The 25916-nt window shown below is 38.3% G+C and overlaps 1 protein-coding gene across 1 annotated transcript in view; it reads right to left on the bottom strand.

Annotated features, from left to right (window-relative positions):
* VIPR1 (vasoactive intestinal peptide receptor 1) overlaps window positions 1-25916 on the bottom strand; it is a 576370-nt gene that overhangs the window by 237030 nt on the left and 313424 nt on the right. The window contains exon 3 of the mRNA XM_053713746.1: window positions 12693-12800. Coding sequence (XP_053569721.1) covers window positions 12693-12800 — 108 coding nt within the window. The remainder of the gene's footprint in view (window positions 1-12692; window positions 12801-25916) is intronic.

Genomic DNA, 25916 nt, shown 5'->3' with positions numbered 1-25916 from the left:
AACGATTGTGAGTACATTTTTAATGGAGGAAAGATTGTTTGTTTTTGTGCACTGCCCTTACTAACAAATAGCTTACCGATTTGACTGACATGAAATTTTAAGTGACGTGAAAGTAAAAATGAAACAATTCAGATAGAGCATGCAATTTTAATAGACTTCCCATTTTGTTTCTTTCAGGACATTTGCTTCATTCACTCTGTATCCTTTGTTGAAGAGACAGTTCCAGAATAGCAGTGGACTAATGGGAGCTAGCTGAGCACAACTGGTGAGCCAATGACAAAAGGCATATGTGTGTAGCCACCAATCACAAGCTAGTAAACCAAGAGAACAGTAACTTTAATAATATAAGTACATTGAAGAGTCTAATATGCAGTATCTCACAAAAGTGAGTACGCCCCTAAGATTTTTGTAAATATTTTATTATATTTTTTCATGTGACAACACTGAAGAAATGACATTTTGCTAGAATGGAAAGCAATGAGTGAACAGGCTGTATAACAGTGTTAATTTGCTGTCCCCTCAAAATAACTCACACAGCCATTAGTGTCTAAACCGTTGCCAACAAAAGTGAGTACACCCCTAAGTGGAAATGTCCAAATTGGGCCCAATTAGCCATTTTCCCTCCCCGGTGTCATATGACACATTAGTGTACAAGGTTTCAGGTGTGAATGGGGAGCAGGTGTGTTAAATTTGGTGACATTGCTCTCACACTCTCTCATACTGGTCACTGGAAGTTCAACATGGCACCTCATGGCAAAGAACTCTCTGAGTATCCGTTGCTCTACAGAAAGATGGTCTAGGCTATAAAAAGATTGCCAAGACCCTGAAACTGAGCTGCAGCATGGTGGACAAGACCATACAGCAGTTTCACAGGACAGGTTCCACTCAGAACAGGCCTCGCCATGGTCGACCAAAGAAGTTGAGTGCACGTGCTCAGCATCGTATCCAGAGGTTGTCTTTGGGAAATGGACGTATGAGTGCTGCCAGCATTGCTGCAGAGGTTAAAGGGGTGGGGGGTCAGCCAATCAGTGCTCAGACCATACGCCACACACTGCATCAAATTGGTCTGCATGGCTGTCATCCCAGAAGGAAGCCTCTTCTAAAGATGATGCATAAGAAAGCCCGTAAACAGTTTATTGAAGACAAGCAGACTAAGGACATGGATTACTAGAACCATGTCCTGTGGTCCGATGAGACCAAGATAAACTTATTTGGTTCAGATGGTATCAAGCGTGTGTGGCGGCAACCAGGTGAGGAGTACAAAGACAAATGTTTCTTGCCTACAGTCAAGCATGATGGTGGGAGTGTTATGGTCTGGTCCTGCATGAGTGCTGCCGGCACTGGGGAGCTACAGTTCATTGAGGGAACCATGAATGCCAACATGTACTGTGACATACTAAAACAGAGCATGATCCCCTCCCTTTGGAGACTGGGCCGCAGGGCAGTATTCCAACATGATAACGACCCCAAACACACCTTCAAGACGACCACTGCTTTGCTAAAGAAGCTGAGGGTAAAGGTGATGGACTGGTCAAGCATGTCTCCAGACCTAAACCCTATTGAGCATCTGTGGGGCATTCTCAAACAGAAGGTGGGGGGAGTGCAAGGTCTCTAACATCCACCAGCTCCGTGATGTTGTCATGGAGGAGTGGAAGAAGACTCCAGTGGCAACCTGTAAAGCTCTGGTGAACTTCATGCCCAAGAGGGTTAAGGCAGTGATGGAAAATAATGGTGGCCACACAAAATATTGACACTTTGGGCCGAGTTTGGACATTTCCACTTAGGGGTGTACTCACTTTTGTTGCCAACGGTTTAGACATTAATGGCTGTGTGTTGAGTTATTTTAAGGGGACAGCAAATTTATACTGTTATACAGGCTGTACACTCACTACTTTACATTGTAGCAAAGTGTCATTTCTTCAGTGTTGTCACATGAAAAGATATAATAAAATATTTACGAAAATGTGAGGGGTGTACTCACTTTTGTGAGATACTGTACTTGCATGACCCATCCAAATCATAGAATTTAAACGGATATTAAACGCTAAATACATTTTATATAGAATGATGCATTGAAAGAAAAGATTATTCTGAGAATAATATGTAGATGTATTTTTAAAAGTTTCATTAGCTGTTTAAATATTGACAAAATAAGTGTAAAGTTTTAGTGTCTATAAAACAATGGAAGCAGCCATGTTGTAACTTAGGTTACCTTCTCTGCTGTGGCCAATTAGGGACCGTTATAAATAGGTCACTAGAGTGTGCAGCCAATGGCTGTGTGCACTTTCATTTCTAACAGGAAATGAAAAGCTCCCTATTTCAGAATAGAATTACAGAAAAAGGGGACAAAATAAATAATGAAAGTATATTGCAGAGTTTTTTTATATTTAAAATGTATAATTTTATATTACATCTCAAAGTGTTTAATGTCCCTTTAATTTTGACCCTTTCAGCACAGCTTTGTAAATTTCAGAATAAAATATGTCTTAGCACTTGACTCAGACCTTTCTTTCACTCCTCACATTCAGTCCTTGGATAAAGCTCTTCATCTGCTGCATCTCTCTGCCAATCCCTTCACTGGCTTTCTCTTGCTTCCAGGATTAAACACAAAATCCTCACTCTGACATACAGAGTGCCTTCACTCTGCTCACGATCTCCTCCTCTCTTGTTACTTCCTCACATTCCCATTTACAGAACTTCTCCAGACTGGCTTCCATCTTGTGGAACTCCCTGCCTTGCCCCACAAGACTATCCCCTAGTTTTAACAGCTTCAAGCGCTCCCTAAAGACTCTACTATTCAGGGATGCATACAACCTACACTAACCTTTCATAACTCCATTGCTTTCCGCTTGAACTCCTTAGAAGCCCAGCTGTTTGTAGATCACTTTCATAAGAGCCGACTACAACAGTGCAACTCTCGACAGGGCCCTCTACCCATTTGATCCCTATAAATGTTATCTTGTATACCGCCTATGCTTATAGCGCTGGGGAATCTGTTGGCGCTCTACAAACACCTAGCAGCATTTAAACGCTTACATTGTTAGTAAAATTTGCCATGCATGTGCAGTAGTTTTACTAATGACATCAGGATTTTTAGGTAAATAAATATAAATGCACCGCAAGTGCGCACTACAGGAAACTTGCCTCCGTGTTGGTTAAACCGCTTGCTGCTGCTGCTGCTTATAATAAATAAAGCAGAGAAGATGAAGACAGATTGGGAATCGTTCAACAGAGGGCATTATAAGGTGAAATACTTATGGAATACTGTGATTTTGATTATATTTAAAAAGGTATATTATCCCTGCAGAGGAATGTATTGGGATCAACTTCTGAATAACATTGCAGGAAAATATACAGTTAGGCCCATTAATATAAGCATATTGATAAAATTATACTTATTTTAGCTATTTAGAAAAAAAATGTTGGAGTTGAAGTTATAAAATGAATTTGGGCTTTAACATGCAGCTTTAAAATGACATGAAACCTGATTTTTTTTCTTTCTTCCATGATTCAGATAGAGCAACATGAAGACATTTGAAACAAATTTCTGATTTACTTAGATTATCCAATTTTCTATGTTCTCTTTGGTATCTTTTGTTGAAAAGCAAGGAGGAAAGTTCAGGTGTGCATTTATCTGGAGCACTATTTTCGGCAACATAGTGCTCCAGACAGTTACCTAGGTATGTCTTCAACATAGAATACCAGGTGGACTAAGCAAAAAGAAGTAAATTGGAAATGATTTAACATTTGTATGCTCTGTCTGAATTAGACATTTTTTGGGCTTCATATTCTTTTAATTTGAGAGTATTTGCATCGAAACTTAGTGAATGGTTTTCTATTCATGGTACCCAAAAGTAATTGGACAATTGACTGTGATGCTGTTCCATGATCAGGTGTGTGCTGTTCCCTCTTCCCTCATTTCATTAACAATTAAACCGTTATAAGGTCTGGAGTTGAACACTCTCCAGGAGGTATGCATATCATTATCAAAATCTACAACCAAGAGACTTTGTGAAACTAAATACAGAGTGTATACCACAAGGTGCACTGGTAATTATCAGTAAAAAGAATGCTGGATCAGAGTTTGCCTGAAAACATATAAACAGTCCGCCCAGGTCTGGAACAATAATAGTTGGACAGATGAAACTAAGATTAACCTAAAATCAGCATGAATGATGGGAAGAGAAGAGTATGACAAAGGGAAAGAATGATGATGAAGCATAACACATAATCTGCGAAACATTGTGGAGTGTTATGGCATGTATGGCTTCCAAAGGAACTGGGTCACTTGTCTTTATTGATGATATAAATGGTGACAAACAGCAAGGTGAATTCTGAAGTGTATAGGGCTATACTATTTGATTCAGCCAAATGCTGCAAACCTTATAGGATGACGCTTCACAGTACTGAAGGACAATGACACAAAACTTACTATAAAGGCAACCAATAAGCTTTCAAGGCAAAAAAGTAAACAATTATTCAATAGCTGAGTCAGTCACCTGATCTCAACAAAACTGAACATAAATTTTACTTGTTAAAGGCAAAACTGAATGAAGAAAGACCCACAAACAAGCAACACCTTAAGACAAATTGCAGTAAAGGCCTAGCAAAGTATCACTAGGGATGCCCATTGGTTCCAGACTTCAGACAGTCCTTCACTGCAAGTATTAAGAATGATCAGTTTATTTATTATGATGTTAGTCTGTCCAATTACTTTTGAGCCCCTGGAAAATGGGGGGGACTATGTATGAAAATTGCTGGAATTGTTAATGGTTCATATAATATTTTTGGTAAGCCCCTCTGTGTTTCAATCACATCTTGATTTCTTCATTGTAAATCTATTATAGTTTGGTATAGACAAGATTATGAAAAAAATGTCATTGTCAAAATACTTATGGGCCTAACTATAAACTTTACTCTATACTGATTTATTAATGGACAATTACATACTTTGAAGCATTGATTTGGGTGCAGGAGTGCATTTACATTTTTAATAGAATCATTTTTGCAATATACTTCCATTAGCAAAAATGCTTCTAGTAAAAGAGATTACTATATTAGTAGCATATGCACATATGCTACTTGTTACTAGGGGATCAGGATTCAAACAACATGCCTGGCTCGCAGTAATGTATATTGCATCATTGAAGACTTAACTTGTGTCATACAAGCCATTATTTACTATGGATCTGATTCTAAAATAATTGCCGGCCTAGACTGGTTTTCCAGTCAGACACTCACAGTATCTGAATCATGAAAGTTTAATTTTGACTAGATTATCCCTTTAAGTTTGGCTTTACTGATCCTTTAACATATATGTATTCATGTAACAACAGAGTGAGAGACGTGAAGACAGATATATAGAGATATTCAAAAAACAATTGAAGTAGACGGTAAGGAATAACAACAGATAAATAATACAGACAGATAAAAAGAGCAATATATAGATGATAGATAGAGAGAGAGAGAGAGAGAGAGAGAGAGAGAGAGAGATAGAGACAGAGATAGAGAGAGAGAGTGAGAGAGTGATATATATATATATATATATATATATATATATATATATATATATATAGAGAGAGAGAGAGAGAGAGAGAAAGATAGATAGATAGATAGATAGATAGATAGACAGAAAGATAAAAGGGGCTTTGGCAAAACGGATATTTATTTTTACCTGACGAAAAATCTGATTTGAAATGAGGGAAAGGGAAGTGGGAAATTAACGCCTAGATTTAGAGTTCTGCGTTAGCCGTCAAAACGGGTCCTAACGCTGGTTTTGGCCGCCCGCTGGTATTTAGAGTCAGTCAGGAAAGGGTCTAACGCTCACTTTCCAGCCGCGACTTTTCCATACCGCAGATCCCCTTACGTCAATTGCGTATCCTATCTTTTCAATGGGATCTTCCTAACGCCGGTATTTAGAGTCTTGGCTGAAGTGAGCGTTAGAACTCTAACGACAAAACTCCAGCCACATAAAAAAGTCAGGAGTTAAGAGCTTCATGGGCTAACACCCATAAACTACCTATGTACCCCAAAACCGAGGTCCCCCCACATCGCCGCCACTCTAATAATTTTTTTAACCCCTAATCTGCCGACCGCACACCGCCGTCACATACATTATCCCTATTTACCCCTAATCTGCTGCCCCTAACAACGCCAACACCTACATAATATTTATTAACCCCTAATCTGCCCCCCCACAACGTCGCCGCTACCTTACCTACACTTATTAACCCCTAATCTGCCGACCGGACCTAGCCGCTACTCTAATAAATGTATTAACCCTAAACCGCCTCACTCCCGCCTCAAAAACCCTATAATAAATAGTATTAACCCCTAATCTGCCCTTCCTAACATCGCCGACACCTAACTTCAAGTATTAACCCCTAATCTGCTGACCGGACCTCGCCGCTTCTGGACGGATTGGTGATACCCGGCGTGGTGAAGATAAGGTAGGGAGATCTTCAGGGGCTTAGTGTTAGGTTTTTTAAGGGGGGTTTGGGTTAGATTAGGGGTATGTGGGTGGTGGATTGTAATGTTGGGGGGGTATTGTATGTTTTTTTAAATGCAAAAGAGCTGTTTACTTTGGGGCATGCCCCGCAAAAGGCCCTTTTAAGGGCTGGTAAGGTAAAAGAGCTGTTAACTTTTTATTTTAGAATAGGGTAGGGCATTTTTTTATTTTGGGGGGCTTTGTTATTTTTTTAGGGGGCTTAGAGTAGGTGTAATTAGTTTAAAATTCTTGTAATCTTTTTTTATTTTTTGTAATTTAGTGTTTGTTTTTTTTGTAATTTAGTTTAGTTGATTTAATTGTAGATAATTGCAGATAGTTTAGTTAATTAATTTATTGATAGTGTAGTGTTAGGTTTAATTGTAACTTAGGTTAGGATTTATTTTACAGGTAATTTTGTAATTATTTTAACTAGGTAGCTATTAAATAGTTATTAACTATTTAATAGCTATTGTACCTAGTTAAAATAAATACAAAGTTGCCTGTAAAATAAATATAAATCCTAAAAAAGTTACAATATAATTATTCGTTATATTGTAGCTATATTAGGGTTTATTTTACAGGTAAGTATTTAGCTTTAAATAGGATTAATTTATTTAATAAGATTTATTTTATTTTGTTAGATTTAAATTATATTTAATTTAGGGGGGTGTTAGTGTTAGGGTTAGACTTAGCTTTAGGGGTTAATACATTTATTAGAGTAGCGGCGAGGTCCAGTCGGCAGATTAGGGGTTAATAAGTATAGTTAGGTAGTGGCGACGTTGGGGGGGGCAGATTAGGGGTTAATAAATATTATGTAGGTGTCGGCGATGTTAGCAGCAGCAGATTAGGGGAACATAGGGATAATGTAGGTTGCGGCGGTGTGCGGTCGGCAGATTAGGGGTTAATAATAAAATGCAGGGGTCAGCGATAGCGGGGGCAGCAGATTAGGGGTTAATAAGTGTAAGGTTAGGGGTGTCTAGACTCGGGGTACATGTTAGGGTGTTAGGTGCAGACTTAGGAAGTGTTTCCCCATAGGAAACAAAGGGGCTGCGTTAGGAGCTGAACGCTGCTTTTTTGCAGGTGTTAGGTTTTAGCTCAAACTGCCCCATTGTTTCCTATGGGGATATCGTGCACGAGCACGTTTTTGAAGCTGGCCACGTCCATAAGCAACGCTGGTATTTAGAGTTGAAGTGGCGGTAAATTATCCTCTACCGTCCCTTTTTGGAGCCTAACGCAGCCCTTCAGAGAACTCTAAATACCAGCGTTGTTTAAAAGGTGTGGGGGGAAAAAAACACGCGTAGCTAACGCACCCCTTCTAACGCAAAACTCTAAATCTAGGTGTAAGGAAATAAAGACAATGGGGTAGCTTCCATAACCTTTTGCCACCTCTTAGGTGGTGAATTTGAATCTCACTGGTCTCGTCTGACCTGGGAGATTGACAGCCCCTGCTCGAGCCTGATTGGAAGTGTGCGGGCAGGGGGCGAGAATGCACGCAAGCGCAAAATAGCGCTCTTGTGCAATGCTGAATTCAGTCAGCGGAATTCAGCTCACCAGAGGCGAGCTGCAGCAGACAGTGGCGCATATGAGTTTGATAAAACGACCCAAATATGTATATAAGTAAGTAGACCACTAGATCTAGTAGTCTTGTGTAGTTAATATTGTACCAAGTACATCACAATCACATGACTATAAATTACAGTCTCTCAGGAGATAATAATAATAAATAACCAAAAAATCAATAACTATCAAATTATAATCAATTTTTTCAAACATGTATTTTACTAACTGAATAGAGCTAGCAAATAGCTGGGTATTATGTACCATATGACTATATCAATATGACATTATCAAGAGAAACAGGGTGTCAAAATGTTAATAAACAGAGTTTTCTTTTGGTTAAAACTGTATTGAGGTTGGGTGTAGTGTCAGATCAAACAAAAAATGCAATCACTCAGCATGTTGGAACCAGGCAATGAATATAACAAATGAAAGGTTCTATTGCACTGATTGGCTGTCAGACAAGCCTAGTCCCATTGCACAAGCACACAAAGAACGTATAAACCAATGTTCCCTTTCAATATCTTGCTGAAACTCAAAAGAAATTCTTTGTTAGATTTGTAAGGGAAAATAATCTAAAATGATATTCTCTGGAACAAACTATTGAACTCTATATTAAGAAGGTTTAGTAAAGTTTATATAAATATAATATATTAATGTTGCCTCTGGGCTTTGGTATTTATTACACGTGACGTTACATAAAGGAAATAAATAAATTATTAAAATTCTAGTCACATTAGGGAAAAAAACGAAATGGTAATTAAATTAACAAGAGAATTAATTTGAGTTTCACAAGAAAAGGTTTATAATAGCTTAGGGATTTCTGTTTTGTGAAATAGGTGTGGAGCCTCATATTTGTGATTCTATTGAGATAAATGGAAAACATAGAACTCCAAAATCTTTTGTATTGCAGTGCTTTGTATGTGGGTTTTTAAAAGATGTTCATTCCTATGCTGGATAAACCAAGCTTTTCTATGGCCGTTGTCTCTATCCGCCTGTGAGTTGTAGATATCTAGGTATGCACTTTCTGCCAGCTTTAAATAGACCTGCTAATTACAAAATGACATGCTGTGTGTTTAATGTTTTTTTAAACATGTTTCAAACATAAGCAGATAAGAACCATAGGCCCAACAAGTCTGCCCAAAATGTCCTAAAAGTAGGGGCTTATTTAGTATGAAGGATAGCCTTATGCATATGCCAGGCATTAGTTTGTAGAATAGCCTTATGCTTATCCCTGACATCAGTTTGTAGGGTAGCTATATGCTTATCTCAGGCATTAGTTTGTAGGATAGCCATATGCACATTCCAGGCATTAGTTTGTAGGATAGCCTTATGCTTATCCCAGGCATTAGTCTGTAGGATAGCCTTACGCTTATCCCAGGCATTCATTTGTACGATAGCCTTATCCATATGCCAGGCATTAGTTTGTAGGATAGCCTTATGCTTATTTCAGGCATTAGTTTGTTGGATAGCCTTATGTTTATCCCAGGCATTTGTTTGTAGGATAGCCTTATGCTTAATCCAGGCATTAGTTTGTAGGAAAGCCTTATGCTTATCCCAGACATTCATTTGCAGGATAGCATTATGCATATCCCAGGCATTAGTTTGTAGGATAGCTTTATGCTTATTCCATGCATTAGTTTGTAGGATATCTGTGTGCTTATTCTAGGCATTAGTTAGTAGGATAGCCTAATGCTTATCCCAGGCATTAGTTTGTAGGATAGCCTTATGCTTATCCCAGGCATTAGTTTGTAGAATAGCCTTGTGCTTATCCCAGGCATTAGTTAGTAGGATAGCCTAATGCTTATCCCAGGCATTAGTTTGTAGGATAGCCTTATGCTTATCCCAGGCATTAGTTTGTAGAATAGCCTTGTGCTTATCCCAGGCATTAGTTTGTAGGATAGCATTATGCAGATCCCAGACATTAGTTTGCAAGATAGCAATATGCTTATTCCAGGCATTCTTGAAGTCCCCCCAGTGTATGTCTCTACCACCCCTAATGGAAGCTTTTTCTATAAATCAACCACCTATTCTGTGAAGAAGTGCTTCTACAAATGACTCCAGAACCTTCTATCCTTAAGCTTTAGATCATGACCCCCCTGGAATTGCTCTTTTTGTGAAAAACACAGCCTTAGTTTAGTTAATCCCCTTAATATCTGAGTTATTCATATCACCTCTTTGTAAGTTGTATTCTTTAGATTATGCACACTTTTAGTAGCCTTGCTTTGAACAGATTCCAGTCTATTCATATCATTTTGGAAATATGGCCTCTGAAACTTTACACAGTACTCAAGATGATCTAACTAATCTGTAAAGTGGCATAAGAACCTTACTGTTTCTGCTGCAAATACCATAGTTACCAACAGGCCCTGATTTTCAGGATTTTGTTGTTTTTCCCTGGATTTTTTTTTTTTTTTTTTTTTGTCGCTGGAAATGTCCCCTCCAAGAGATTCGGAGTGGTGCAGCTGAGCTGCAAATGTATTATTTGTTTAAATTAGACACTTTAATACATGTTGACTGCAAATGATGAAATTCTAAATATGCAGGATTGTGCATTCTGTGGTTGGGAGATGTCTGTATTTGCAATTACCGTTCTGTCTAGGAACCTTTACCTCTAATTAAAATGGTATACATTAATATTTTTTCTATTGCTGTGACAGTCATATAAAAATATAATTAACACCTACTGGAATATTGTTATTATTATTGAATGGGTTCACATATTATTTGTCTGCCTAATTTTGATGCTGTGTTGTAACAATAAGCATATGCCTAGTATGTGTTCGAGAGACTGGCATTGTCAATATTATGGGGTAGGTGTAAGAGATTGGTGCTGTATTCTGTATAATAAGCTATGGATAAGTCTAAATTATACCATTACTATCAAATGGGTGTGTTCTAATTGTAGAACTGAGTGGGCAGAGCAGTTGAATAGAATGTTGTCAATACTCCGGTAACCTGATTGCTTGTTCTGCTGCAAAGTATTGTATCGTATTGTATTGGGTACTTGTAAAGCGCGGCTAATCATCTGTCAGGGTCTCAAGGCGCTGCTCATTTTATCGACCTCGGAAGGATGAGTGGACCTCGCCAGGGATCGAACCTGCAACCCTCGGGTTGCTACAGAGCTCAGCCACAGTCTATTAGCATGCTGAGCTATCTGTCCGGCTTGCTGAGCTATCTGTCCGGCAAGCTGGCTCATGATCTAAAAAAAGTATCCCTGGAGATTTTTTTTTAAATGTTGGCAACAATGTAAATACCTCTGTCTATACAACCAAGTATTCTATTGGGCTTACTCGCTGCAATACTACATTATTATTTATTTGTTTGTTTAATATGCTTCTACAACTAGACTTATGACATAAAATAAAAATAGTAGTAATAATAATAATAATAATAATAATAATAATAATAATGTGTGGCGCTGCCAATAGAAGTGTCCGTATAAAACATCTCAATTATCTATTTCTTATTAGCCCTAGTTGACTTCCTATAGCCCACTCCAGCATACGTAGAATAGCTTGTTGTGCATAAATATTTAAAAGTCATAAGGGTTATAATTATTTATTTGTAACATTTACATATTTTTCCTTTCTGTAATATTATCACTTCCTATGCCCTCATTCACCATTTGAGTACTCAAATACCCCACATCCATTTATTCACACACTTGTCACCCAAATTGTATTTCATTATGATATTTTGCCTAGATAATCCCTGATCCTTGGTCATGTTACTTGTGTTTTTAAAGTTTATGGAATTTCATACTTTGATGAAGTGTTACCTGTTGTTACATTTCCAATGGTATGGAATAGGTCATGATTTGTAATAATTTTACCAGTCGACATATGACTATTGGTAAATGTTGATTATTTTGCATAATTGAACTATTTTTACCTAATATTACACATTTATATACTGTTAAATAAAGTAATACAGTGATGCATACATTTTTTCACAATATATACAATTGACTGTTTTGTCACTTTAAGATTCATGATTCGTTACCCATTTCACTGGTGTTTGTAATTAAAGGGAAAGTCAATACCAGAATTTTTTTTGTTTAAAAAGATAGATAATCCCTTTATCGCCCATTCTCCAGTTTTGCATAAGCAACACAGCTATAATAACACAGGTTTTACTTCTGTAATTACCTTGAATTGAAGCCTCTGTAAACTGCCCCCTTATTTCAGTTCTTTTGATAGACTTGCATTTTAGCCAATCAGTGCTCACTCCTAGGTAACTTCACGTGTGTGAGCTCAATGTTATCTATATGAAACACATGAACTAATGCCCTCTAGTGGTGAAAAACAGTCAAAAGCAATACAACTGATCAGATGCCATTGAACATAATTTTTAATGGAAATGAGCTCTCTCGTGGCATTTTTGTTCATCAGGCCTAAGAGAGCTGGAAGAGAACTATTAAACTTACAGGCACATTAAACTCCAAATTAAATTCCTGATAATTATTATTATGTATTGTGACCACTTTTCATATAATTTACCTTTTCATTTAATGTTCAGCAGTTCGGTATTTGTAGAGTAGAAACCCCTAAGGGTAAACGTGACCATAGGCAACTGCATAATAATTGTATGACAGCTCTATGCAAGTGAACTCTTACAATAAAATTGAACAAAACATTTCTCTTACCATTTGGATTGGAAAATAAGTCAACATAATTTGGGCACGGAAGCACAACCACCTCCCCTACTGCTGCAGACGGCCAACAAGTTATATTGTCCCACATCTGTCTGCATCCTGCCAAAGAAAAGGAAATATGCATTATACACTATTACAGTAAATTGTACTTTTGTCTGGCTCATAATTATTATAGTTTATACTGTATATATATATATTTAACTTAGCAGACCCTTTCCAGGTGTCCAGTATTCAACCAAACAGCCCAGTATTTTAGCCAATAAAATCTCCACAAAAAATACTGGACATTTAAATCTCCACTATTATAAACTCTTTGAGTGTTAGCTAAATGTAAGAAGGTCACACCACCACTCTTTACAAGTATAAATGGCAACCAAAGAGGTAAAATAATTTATTTGTATGTTACTAGCAGTCAACGGTAAAATGAATGCTTATGAAATATATACAAGGCTGGTTCAAGAGTAATGATATTTGGGGGCATTGTCTGACCCTACCAGCATTGTGACCAATTACCTACATATTGTCCAGTATTTGTGTGGAGACATTTGGCAATTCTATATTTTGCACAATCCGTGTTCAGGTACCCTTGATTTGGTATGTAGCAAGCAATGTGGCAAGTAATGGCAAATGGACACATTGTTTCACAAACTAATAAAACCTTCATTTATTAAACTGCAAACCACAATGGCTAAAATTCTTCTGTCTCACACAAACAAACAATACAAAAAAACTGAACAGTGATCCCAGAAAAAATATAAGAATTCTGAATTATAAAGCGCTGCAAGACTTGACACAGCAGAGGCTGATAGCAGCTACCATAAGCGCGCACAATCAGTTTAAACTGGAAAGAGTTCCAGCCTCTGATTGGTTGTAATGGAAGGACTTACGGGTAAATTGAGTAAAGATATATGGTGGTTAATTTCATTAAAAATTAACAAAACATATTTCGACAGCAGATAAAAACCCATTCTGTGAAGAAGTACTTCTGCAAATTACTTCTTAACCTAAAAACCCTTCAAATTGAGATGATGACTCCTTGTTCAGGAATTGCTATTTTTGTGAAGAATATGCACATTCTCATATTATTAATTCCCTTAATATACTTTGTTTCTACAATATCATGTCTCTCACTTCTCATACTATCAATTCCCTTAATATACTTTGTTTCTACAATATCATTTCTCTCACTTCTCTTAGCTTCATTGAGTCTGTAATTATAGTATATAGTATATAAACGCAAACACATCCCTTTCAGCTCAACAGATCTGTTTCGCCAAACCAATGTCATGAATCCTCTGACAGATTATGAAATTTCATCATGCACATATGTGATTAGACTGACTGAGGCTGATTATATTATATGGGATATCTCCACATCAACTATATGTCACTTGAAACTGTCTCTGAGAACTGACCTGATCCATTTCATAGGAAGGGATGGGGCTTAATCAGGTATCATCTGTTACTAAAACAATTCAGTTTTCTTTCTAAATCTCTTTAGCTAGAAGCCTGGATGAAGTATTACTTTGTAACTGTGCACATACTTTACTAGTAATATATATATAGACTCAGTCTGAGGAAGAGGAAAATTTCCCCGAAACGTCACTACAAATAAAACAACCTTTGTATTTAAGACCAGAGTGCTGCCTTCTATCTTTTGCTATATATATATATATATATATATATATATATATATATATATATGCTTTTAAACAAACAAATACCAAGAGAGTAAAGTAAATTTGATAGCAGAAGTAAACTGAAAAATTTCTGAACAATTAAAATGTAATTGTGAGTTCCTATTTAACCTTTTCTCTTCCTCACCCCAACAGATAGTCTGCACCTCCCACTAAAGAAAAAATTCAATACATTTGAGCAAGATTACAAGTTGCGTGGTATGAGTTTTCCGCAACGTATATGGTCTTTTTGCAATCAATTTTTATTGTACAGATATTACAAGTTTGGAAAAATTTGCGATTGCCTTTTACGCAACATTCCTTTCAAACGCTCGCAGAGCTGTAGTTAACAGTTTTCCGCAACATAAAAGTTTTACGAAACACTTCAAAAATACATTACAGTAAACTTACACTCATATTAACACTGTCTAATAAAAATTATTTTATAAACTATATTGCACAATAAAGTTATAAAGGATCAAAGATAGGAGATCTCTGAGGTTAGAAAAAAAAAATCACACGCAGGTATTTTACATTGACATTCATACACATACATTGAGAAATGGATTTATCTGTATAGACATATGTTTAACTATGGAGATAGCGAAAAGATAGAGCATTACAATCTTATGCACATTAAACAATATCTCAGACGGATTTTCAAAGAGATATTCTCACATAGATCTCTAGATATCTAGACATATAACATAATTTATGCTTACCTGATAAATTTATTTCTCTTGTGGTGTATCCAGTCCACGGATCATCCATTACTTGTGGGATATTCTCCTTCCCAACAGGAAGCTGCAAGAGGATCACCCACAGCAGAGCTGTCTATATAGCTCCTCCCCTAACTGCCACTACCAGTCATTCGACCGAAGACAAGCAAGAGAAAGGAGAAACTATAGGGTGCAGTGGTGACTGTTGTTTAAAAATAAAAAACACCTGCCTTAAAATGACAGGGTGGGCCGTGGACTGGATACACCACAAGAGAAATAAATTTATCAGGTAAGCATAAATTATGTTTTCTCTTGTAAGGTGTATCCAGTCCATGGATCATCAATTACTTGTGGGATACCAATACCAAAGCTATAGGACACGGATGAAGGGAGGGACAAGGCAGGCGCTTAAACGGACGGCACCACTGCCTGCAAGACCTTTCTCCCAAAAATAGCCACCGAAGAAGCAAAAGTATCAAATTTTAAAAACCCATGTGGAAGCTACCGCTCTAGTAGAATGAGCTGTAATCCTTTCAGGAGGCTGCTGGCCAGCAGTCTCATAAGCTAAGCGTATTATACTCCTTAGCCAAAAGAAAGAGAGGTTGCCGAAGCTTTTTGGCCTCTCCTCTGTCCAGAGTAGACAACAAACAATGCAGATGTTTGACGAAAATCTTTAGTAGCTTGTAAATAAAACTTTAAAGCATGAACCATGTCAAGATTGTGTAAAAGACGGAACGTCTTTGAAGAAGGATTAGGACACAGTGACGGTACAACAATCTCCTGATTGATATTTTTATTAGATACCACCTTAGGTAAAAGACCAGGTTTGGTACGTAACACTACCTTATCTGCATGAAAAATGAGATAAGGGGAATTAAATTGTAAAGCAGATAACTCCGAAACTCTTCGAGCCGAGGAGATAGCTACTAAAAACAGAACCTTCCAGGATAAGAGCTTAATATCTATGGAATGCAGAGGTTCAAACGGAACCCCTTGAAAAACCTTAAGAACTAAATTTAAACTCCAAGGCGGAGCAACAGGTTTAAACACAGGCTTGATTCTGACTAAAGCCTGACAAAACGCCTGCACGTCTGGAACCTCAGCCAGACGTTTGTGCAAAAGAATAGACAGAGCAGAAATCTGTCCTTTTAAGGAACTAGCTGACAAACCCTTCTCCAATCCTTCTTGGAGAAAAGATAATATCCTAGGAATCCTGACCTTACTCCATGAGTAACCCTTGGATTCACACCAATGAAGATATTTACACCATATCTTATGATAGATTTTCCTGGTGACAGGCTTTCGTGCCTGTATTAAGGTATCAATGACCGACTTGGAGAAACCACGCTTTGACAAAATCAAGCGTTCAATCTCCAAGCAGTCAGCCGCAGAGAAATTAGATTTGGATGGTTGAAAGGACCCTGAAGTAGAAGGTCCTGCCTCAGAGGCAGAGTCCATGGTGGAAAGGATGACATGTCCACCAGATATGCATACCAAGTCCTGCGTGGCCACGCAGGTGCTATCAAAATTACCGATGCTCTCTCCTGTTTGACGAGGGAGCAGAGGAAACGGTGGAAACACATAAGCCAGGTTGAAGGACCAAGGCACTGCTAGAGCATCTATCAGCGCTGCCTTGGGATCCCTGGACCTGGATCCGTAACAAGGAAGCTTGGCGTTCTGGCGAGACGCCATGAGATCCAGTTCTGGTTTGCCCCAACGTTGAATCAACTGTGCAAACACCTCCGGATGGAGCTCCCACTCCCCGGATGAAAAGTCTGACGACTTAGAAAATCTGCCTCCCAGTTCTCTACTCCTGGGATATGGATAGCTGATAGATGGCAAGAGTGAATCTCTGCCCATTGAATTATCTTTGAAACCTCCAACATCACTAGGGAACTCCTTGTTCCCCCTTGATGGTTGATGTAAGCTACAGTCGTGATGTTGTCCGACTGAAATCTGATGAACCTCACTGCCGCTAGCTGAGGCCAAGCCTGAAGAGCATTGAATATCGCTCTTAGTTCCAGAATGTTTATTGGAAGGAGTGCCTCCTCCTGAGTCCATGACCCCTGAGCCTTCAGAGAGTTCCAGACTGCACCCCAGCCCAGAAGGCTGGCATCTGTTGTTACTATTGTCCAATCTGGCCTGCGGAAGGTCATACCTTTGGACAGATGGACCCGAGATAGCCACCAGAGAAGAGAATCCCTGGTCTCTTGATCCAAATTTAGTAGAGGGGACAAATCTGTGTAATCACCATTCCACTGACTGAGCATGCAGAGTTGCAGCGGTCTGAGATGTAGACGGGCAAACGGAACTATGTCCATTGCTGCTACCATTAAGCCAATTACTTCCATACACTGAGCCACCGAAGGGGGAGAAGTATAATAAAGAACACGGCAGGAATTTAGAAGTTTTGACAACCTGTACTCTGTCAGGTAAATCCTCATTTCTACAGAATCTATCAGAGTTCCCAGGAAGGAAAATCTTGTGAGAGGGGATAGAGAACTCTTCTTTTCGTTCACTTTCCACCCATGAAACCTCAGGAATGCCAGAACAATGTCCGTATGGGACTTGGCAATTTGGAAATCTGATGCCTGTATCAGAATGTCATCTAAGTAAGGGGCTACTGCTATGCCCCGCGGTCTTAGGACCGCCAGAAGTGACCCCAAAACCTTTGTAAAGATTCTTGGTGCCGTAGCTAACCCAAAGGGAAGAGCCACAAACTGGTAATGCCTGTCTAGGAAGGCGAACCTGAGAAACAGATGATCTTTGTGTATCGGAATGTGAAGATAAGCATCCTTTAAGTCCACAGTAGTCATGTATTGACCCTCCTGGATCATAGGTATGATGGTTCCAATAGTCTCCATCTTGAAAGATTGGACCCTGAGAAATTTGTTTAGGATCTTGAGATCTAAGATTGGTCTGAAGGTTCCCTCTTTCTTGGAGATATTTGAATAGAAGCCTTGCCCCTGTTCCTCCTTTGGAACTGGGTGGATCACTCCCATAACTAGGAGGTCTTGAACACAATGTAAGAATGCCTCTCTCTTTATCTGGTCTGCAGATAAATGTGAGAGGTGAAATCTTCCTTTTGGGGAAGAAGCTATGAAGTCCAGAAGATATCCCTGGGACACAATTTCCAACGCCCAGGGATCCTGGACATCTCTTGCCCAAGCCTGGGCGAAGAGATAAAGTCTGCCCCCTACTAGATCCGTTACCGGATCGGGGGCTGATCTTTCATGCTGTCTTAGAGGCAGCAGCAGACTTCTTGGCCTGCTATCCTTTGTTCCAGGCCTGGTTAGGTCTCCAGACCGGCTTGGACTGGGCAAAATTTCCCTCTTGTTTTGCATTAGACGGAGTTGATGCCGCGCTAGTCTTAAAGTTTCGAAAGGCACGAAAATTAGTTTGTTTGGTCCTTAATTTATTAGACCTATCCTGAGGAAGGGCATGACCTTTTCCTCCAGTAATATCAGAAATGATCTCCTTCAGTCCATGCCCGAATAGGGTCTGCCCCTTGAAGGGAATGTTGAGAAGCTTAGACTTTGAAGTAACGTCAGCTGACCAGGATTTAAGCCATAGCGCCCTACGCGCCTGTATAGCAAAACCTGAGTTCTTAGAAGTTAGTTTGGTTAAATGAACAACGGCGTCAGAAACAAATGAATTGGCTAGCTTAAGCGCTTTAAGCTTGTCAAGTATATCATCCAATGGAGTTTCTACCTGTAAGGCCTCTTCCAGAGACTCAAACCAGAAGGCCGCAGCAGCAGTGACCGGGGCAATGCATGCAAGAGGCTGGAGAATAAAACCTTGTTGAATAAACATTTTCTTAAGGTAACCCTCTAACTTTTTATCCATTGGATCTAGGAAAGCACAACTGTCCTCGACGGGAATAGTTGTACGCTTAGCTAGGGTAGAAACTGCTCCCTCCACCTTAGGGACCATTTGCCATAAGTCCCGTGTAGCGGCATCTATTGGAAACATTTTCTTAAAAATAGGAGGGGGGAGAGAACGGTACACCTGGTCTATCCCATTCCTTAGTAATAATTTCTGAAAACCTTTTAGGTATTGGAAAAACATCAGTGTAAACAGGCACTGCATAGTATTTATCCAATCTACACAATTTCTCTGGCACTATAATGGTGTCACAGTCATCCAGAGTAGCTAAAACCTCCCTGAGCAACATGCGGAGGTGTTCAAGCTTAAATGTAAATGTAGACATATCAGAATCAAGTTGAAGCATCTTCCCTGAGTCAGAAAAATCACCCACAGAAAGAAGCTCTCCTGCCTCAGCTTCTGCATATTGTGAGGGGATATCAGACATAGCTACTAAAGCGTCAGAAAGCTCTGTATTTTTTCTAGTCCCAGAGCTGTCTCGCTTTCCTTGTAACCCTGGTAGTTTGGACAATACCGCTGTAAGGGTATGATCCATAACTGCCGCCATGTCTTGTAAAGTAAACGCCATGGGCGCGCTAGATGTACTTGGCGCCACTTGAGCGGGAGTCCCTTGATCGGGAGTCAAAGGTTCTGACACGTGAGGCGAGTTAGTCGGCATAACTTCCCCCTTGTCAATTTCCTCTGGTGATAAATCTTTTAAAGACAGAATATGATCTTTATAACTTAAAGTAAAATCAGTACATTTTCTAAGAGGGGGTTCCTCAATGGCTTCTAAACATAATGAACAAGGAGTTTCCGCTATGTCAGACATGTTTAAACAGACTAGCAATGAGACCAGCAAGCTTGGAAAACACTTTGATAAATGTAAAAAAGCAAAAAATAAAAACGGTACTGTGCCTTTAAGAGAAACAAATTTTGTCAGAAATTGAAAAACAGTGATAAAAAGCAGTAAATCTTACGAAATGTTTACAGTGTGTATAATAGACTAACAGAGCATTGCACCCACTTGCAAATGGATGATTAACCCCTTAGTTTCAAAACCGGATCAAAAAAACGATATAAACGTTTTTTAACAGTCACAACAAACTGCCACAGCTCTGCAGTGACCCTATCTGTCCATACAACAACTTTTGAAGGCACAAAAACCCTTTTTAGAGGTCCTAAGTGTTCAGGGGACTCCTTCAGGGAAGCTGGAAGTCTCAAGCTGCAAAAACTACTGCACGATTTAGGCCTGAAATTAGGCCCCTCCCAACCTGTACTCACAGTGAGAGGGCCATAAAAAACTATCCCTAGGCAAAATCTAGCCAGCCATGTGGAAAAAACTGGGCCCCAATAAAGCTTTATCACCAATATGTAGAAAAAAATGTTTAAACACTTCCAGCAAACGTTATCTTATTTTCAGTAATGTGAGAAAGTAATAAGAATATTACCTTTTACAGCAAGCATGATACTAGTCGTTATTAAATCACTGTAATCAGGCTTACCTTAAATAAATCCGGTATTAACAGCATTTTCTAGCATATTCATTTCTCTAGAAAAATTTAAACTGCACATACCTCATAGCAGGAGACCCTGAACGCCATTCCCCAGCTGAAGTTACCTCATCTCTTCAGTTATGTGTGAGAACAGCAATGGATCTTAGTTACAACCTGCTAAGATCATCAATAACCACAGGCAGACTCTTCTTCAACTTTCTGCCTGAGGCTAAAACAGTACAACTCCGGTACCATTTGAAAATAATAAACTTTTGATTGAAGATAAACTACATAAATTCACCACATCTCTCTAGCTACTTCCTATCGTGTCGAGAGCTGCAAGAGAATGACTGGTAGTGGCAGTTAGGGGAGGAGCTATATAGACAGCTCTGCTGTGGGTGATCCTCTTGCAGCTTCCTGTTGGGAAGGAGAATATCCCACAAGTAATGGATGATCCGTGGACTGGATACACCTTACAAGAGAAATACATATATTCATATACATATCTCATAATAAATAGATATCAGTCCAAAAATCATCACATATATTGAGAAATATTTATTCAATAAATACAACATAATCCATTAAGACCCGCGGAGCGGGTCCATCTTCAAGACATCCGGTGCGGAGCATCCTCTTCTTCCGATCATCACTGGAAAATGAAGTTCCCTTTAAGTGACGTCATCCAAGATGGCGTCCCTTACATTCTGATTGACTGATAGAATTTTATCAGCCAATAGGAATTAAAGGGGAAAAATCCCATTGGCTGATCCAATCAGCCAATAGGATTGAGCTTGCATTCTATTGGCTGATTGGAATTAATTCCTATTGGCTGATATAATTCTATCAGCCAATTGGAATGTAAGGGACGCCATCTTGGATGACATCACTTAAAGGGAAACCTCATTTTCCATCGATGATCAGAAGAAGAGGATGCTCCGCGCCGGATGTCTTGAACATGGACCGCTCGATGGATGAAGATGGAAGATGCCGTCTGGATGAAGACTTCTGCCTGCTTCGATGAGGACTTCTGCCTGATTGGATGAAGACTTCTGCCCCCTGGATGAGAATGGATGTCCGGTCTTCAAAAACTGTAAGTGGATCGTCGGGGGTTAGTGTTAGTTTTTTTTTTAAGGGTTTATTGGGTGGGTTTTATTTTTAGGTTAGGGTTTGGGCAATGTAAAAGAGTTAAATGCCCTTTTAAGGGCAATGCCCATCCAAATGCCATTTTCAGGGCAATGGTTATCTTAGGTTTATTTAGATAGGATTTTATTTGGGGGGTTTGGTTGGGTGGGTGGTGGGTTTTACTGTTGGGGGTTGTTTGTATTTTTTTAGAGTTAAAAGAGCTGATTTCTTTGGGGCAATGCCCCACAAAACGCCCTTTTTTAGTGCCATTAGCAGTTTAGTGTAGGCTACGTTTTTTTTTATTTTGGGGGGGGGGGGTTATTTTGATAGGGTTATTAGATTAGGAGTAATTCATTTTTTATTTTTGATAATTTTGTTTTTTATTTTGTGCAATTTAGTGTTTATTTTTTTTGTAATTTATATAATTGTATTTTAAAAATGTAATTTACTTTATTGTAATGTTAGGTTTTATTGTAAGGCAGGTTAGGTTTCATTTTACAGGTAACTTTGTATTTATTTTAACTAGGTAGCTAGCAAATAGTTAATAACTATTTACCAACTAGTCTACCTAGTTAAAATAAATACAAACTTACCTGTGAAATAAAAATAAAACCTAAGATAGCTACAATGTAACTATTAGTTATTTTGTAGCTAGCTTAGGTTTTATTTTATAGGTAAGTATTTAGTTAGGTAATAATTGTAAGTTTTATTTAGATTTATTTAAATTATATTTGTTAGGGGGTGTTAGGGTTATGCTTAGGGTTACGTTAGGGTTAGGGGTTAATATATTTATGTAGTGATGTGGGAGGCCAGAGATTTAGGGGTTAATAGTTTATTTTACTTTATTTCGTTGTGTGGGCTTGCGGTTTAGTGGTTAATAGGTTTATTATAGCGGCAGTGTGGGCTGACGGCAGATTTAGGGGTTAATAATATTTAAATAGTGTGTGATGCGGGAGGGCGGTGGTTTAGGGGTTAATAGGTTTATTATAGTGGCGACGATGTCGGGGAGCAGCGGAATAGGGGTTAATACATTTTTAAGTGGTGGCGATGTCCGGAGCGGCAGATTAGGGGTTAATAATTTTATTTTAGTGTTTGCGATGCGGGAGGGCCTCGGTTTAGGGGTTAATATGTAGTTTATGGGTGTTAGTGTACTTTGTGACAGTTTAGTTATGAGTTTTATGTTACAGCTTTGTAGCGTAAAACTCATAACTACTGACTTTAGATGGCGGTACAGATCTTGTCATTTTAGGCTGTACCGCTCACTTTTTGGCGTCACCGAAGTGCGGTACTGACGTTGCGCGACGGCCAAAAAGATGTGCGGTACACCTATTTTGACAAGACTTACAAGACGTAATAGCGGCGTTAGGGAAAAAGCATCGTTATGAATCCTAACGATGCTTTTTCACTCATAACGCAAAACTCGGAATCTAGCTGATAGTCATTTATGATTTAAAGGAAATCATTTTTATTTATCATATCTGCGAAATATGAGATATAAAACAACTATGAAAGGGACAGTCAAGTCAAAATTAAACTTTTATGATTCAGATAGGGCATGTAATTTTAAACAACTTTCCAATTTACTTTTATCATCAAATATGCTTTGTTCTCTTGGTATTCTTACTTGAAAGCTAAACCAAGGTAGGCTCATATGCTAATTTCTAAGCCCTTGAATGCATTTGACAGTTTTTCACAGCTAGAGGGCATTAGTTCACGTGTGCCATATAAATAGCATTGTGCTCATGCACATGGAGTTACTTATGAGAGGGCACTGATAAAATGCAAGTCTGTCAAAAGAACTGAAATAAGGGGGCAGTCTGCAGAGGCTTAGATACAAGGTAATCACAGAGGTAAAAAGTGTATTACTATAACTGTGTTGGTTATACACAACTGGGGAATGGTTAATAAAAGGATTATCTATCTCGTTAAACAATATTGTATCCCATGTTGAAAAAGAATACACACATATCATACACTAGTGGGAGCTAGCTGCTGATTGGTGCCTGCACACATTTGTTTCTTGTGATTGGCTAACTAGATGTGTTCAGCTAGCTGCCAGTATTGCACTGCTGTTCCTTCAGCAAAGGATAGCAAGAGAATGAAACAGATTTTATAATAGAAGTAAATTGGAAAGCTGTTTAAAATTGTATGTAATATCCAAATCATGAAATAAAAATGTGGGGTTTTCTATCTAATACCAACTATCACTTAAGAATCACCAATCTTTGTAAACTTTACTGACATACTGTATGAACATAACATTTGCTTATTCCCAAGCACAAGCTAACAGGCCTTTTCTTGAGAATTACTTAGAAAATCAAATACAGTCTTCCAGGCAGAAATTATTTTATAAAGTCAAAAAGATTGAAAACAATTTGATGTGTATTCCCATCTAAGCACCACAGACATAATATAAAACCTTCACAGAAGGTGTCTGCTTATTTTCAGCAACTAAAAAAACAAATGGTTGCCTTTTAAAAATTGGAACACAAAACCATTATTAGTCTGGAATAATGATAACAGAATTTATGTGTAGCCATCTACAAAAAAGATGGAATTGTTTCATTCATTTTCTCCATTGTGAGTGAAGATTTGATAAGATCATTTGCATACTTCAGAGCTTTCAATGTATTTATGGAGACTTGTTGTAAATGGGTTCTTCACTGGCAAGAAGACATTTTATCATATAAATAGAAAATATATTTACTTATGAACATATCAAAATGATACATTGAAGAATAAAGAGATGATAAATTAAATGGATGATTCCTAAAATATATTTAAAAATAACAAACTGTAAAATAAATGCATAAAAAAAAACATTGTTTCCTGAACAAATACAAAAAAAAAGTTACACAAAACAGTTTATTCTATTATCTTTAGACAGCTTTTTACATATGAAAGTAAATTTCAATTTCAGTTACTGTTTGTAAGAAAACACATTGATTTGTACAGCATAAACTCATTGGATACTTTGGATAGCAAACTATTAAAATTAAAGGGACAGGGAACCCCCAAATTTCCATTCATGATTTGGATAGAATATACAGTTTTAAACAACTTGACAATTTACATCTATTATCAAATTTGCTTAATTCGCTTGCTATCCTTTGCTGAGGGAACAGCATTGCACTACTGGCAGCTAGCTGAACACATCTAGTTAGCCAATCACAAAAGACAAATGTGTGCAAGCACCAATCAGCAGCTAGCTCCCTCTAGTGTAGGATATGTGCATATTATTTTTCAACAGGGTATACCAAGAGAACAAAGCACTTTTTAAAATTGCAGTGAATTTAAAAGTGTCTTAAAATGACACGCTCTATCTGAATCATGCAAGTTTAATTTGGACTTTCCTGTCCCTTTTAAGGCTATGTAAATAGGTTTCAACAATTTACCAGTAATGGATTAATTGCTTACAATTTTATTCCAAGTCTACAAAAATGCCATGACCAGTTTGGTTTGCATTTGCATATTTTTTTTATCAGTTCCAGGTGATCTCTTTAGCATTCTGCTTTTCATGCAAAAATCCCTATTCCAGAGAGCTTCATTACCTAGGGGAATCAGCTCACCACTAGCCAGGTCTTCTAGATTCAGTCCTTTTTTTTTTTTTAGAATTGACTGAGATCTGGCCAAAATAGGTCAGTGTGATATTTCAATTTACACTGGGGAATGTTAGAGAATTAGGCCCTTAGGGCCCGATCCAATATATGGTGCAGGTTTCAGTGTAAGCACAGAAACCCACACCGCCAGTAATTTCACCTTGGACATCGGGGTATTACATATATACGGCGCCGGCAGTTCCTAAGTGGCGTAAGTCGTATAAACTGGCGACGTTCAGAAATGTGCGGAAATACACATTTCTGTCGTCGCCAGTAACTTACGGCACTTTAGAAACTGCCGGCGCCTAAGAAAAGTAAAGAAAATAAATCTCCCGTAAAGTCTAACACGCCTCCCAAAAGCCCGACACGTAAAACCCCTATATCCGCAATCCCCCCTCTCACTACTAATAATAAATGTATTAACCCCTAGACCGACAACCCCCCACAACGCAATATGCCTATTTAAACTATTAACCCATATATCCACTATCAAACCCACACCGCAAATAATAACTGAATTATTAACCCCTAAATCTGACAACCCTAACATTGCAAACTACCTATTTAAACTATTAACCCTTAATCTGCCATTAACCCACAACGCAATAAACCTATCCAAGTATTAACCCCTAAACTGCCATAGCCCACAACACAATAAACCTATTAAAGTATTAACCCCTAAACCGCCATAGCCCACAATGCAATACACCTATTAAAGTATTAACCCCTAAATCGC

The sequence above is a fragment of the Bombina bombina genome, chromosome 5 (genome assembly GCF_027579735.1).
Source record: "Bombina bombina isolate aBomBom1 chromosome 5, aBomBom1.pri, whole genome shotgun sequence".
Taxonomy (NCBI): domain Eukaryota; kingdom Metazoa; phylum Chordata; class Amphibia; order Anura; family Bombinatoridae; genus Bombina; species Bombina bombina.
The sequence above is the reverse complement of the archived record's forward strand: the minus strand, read 5'-3'. Positions and strand labels throughout refer to the sequence as shown.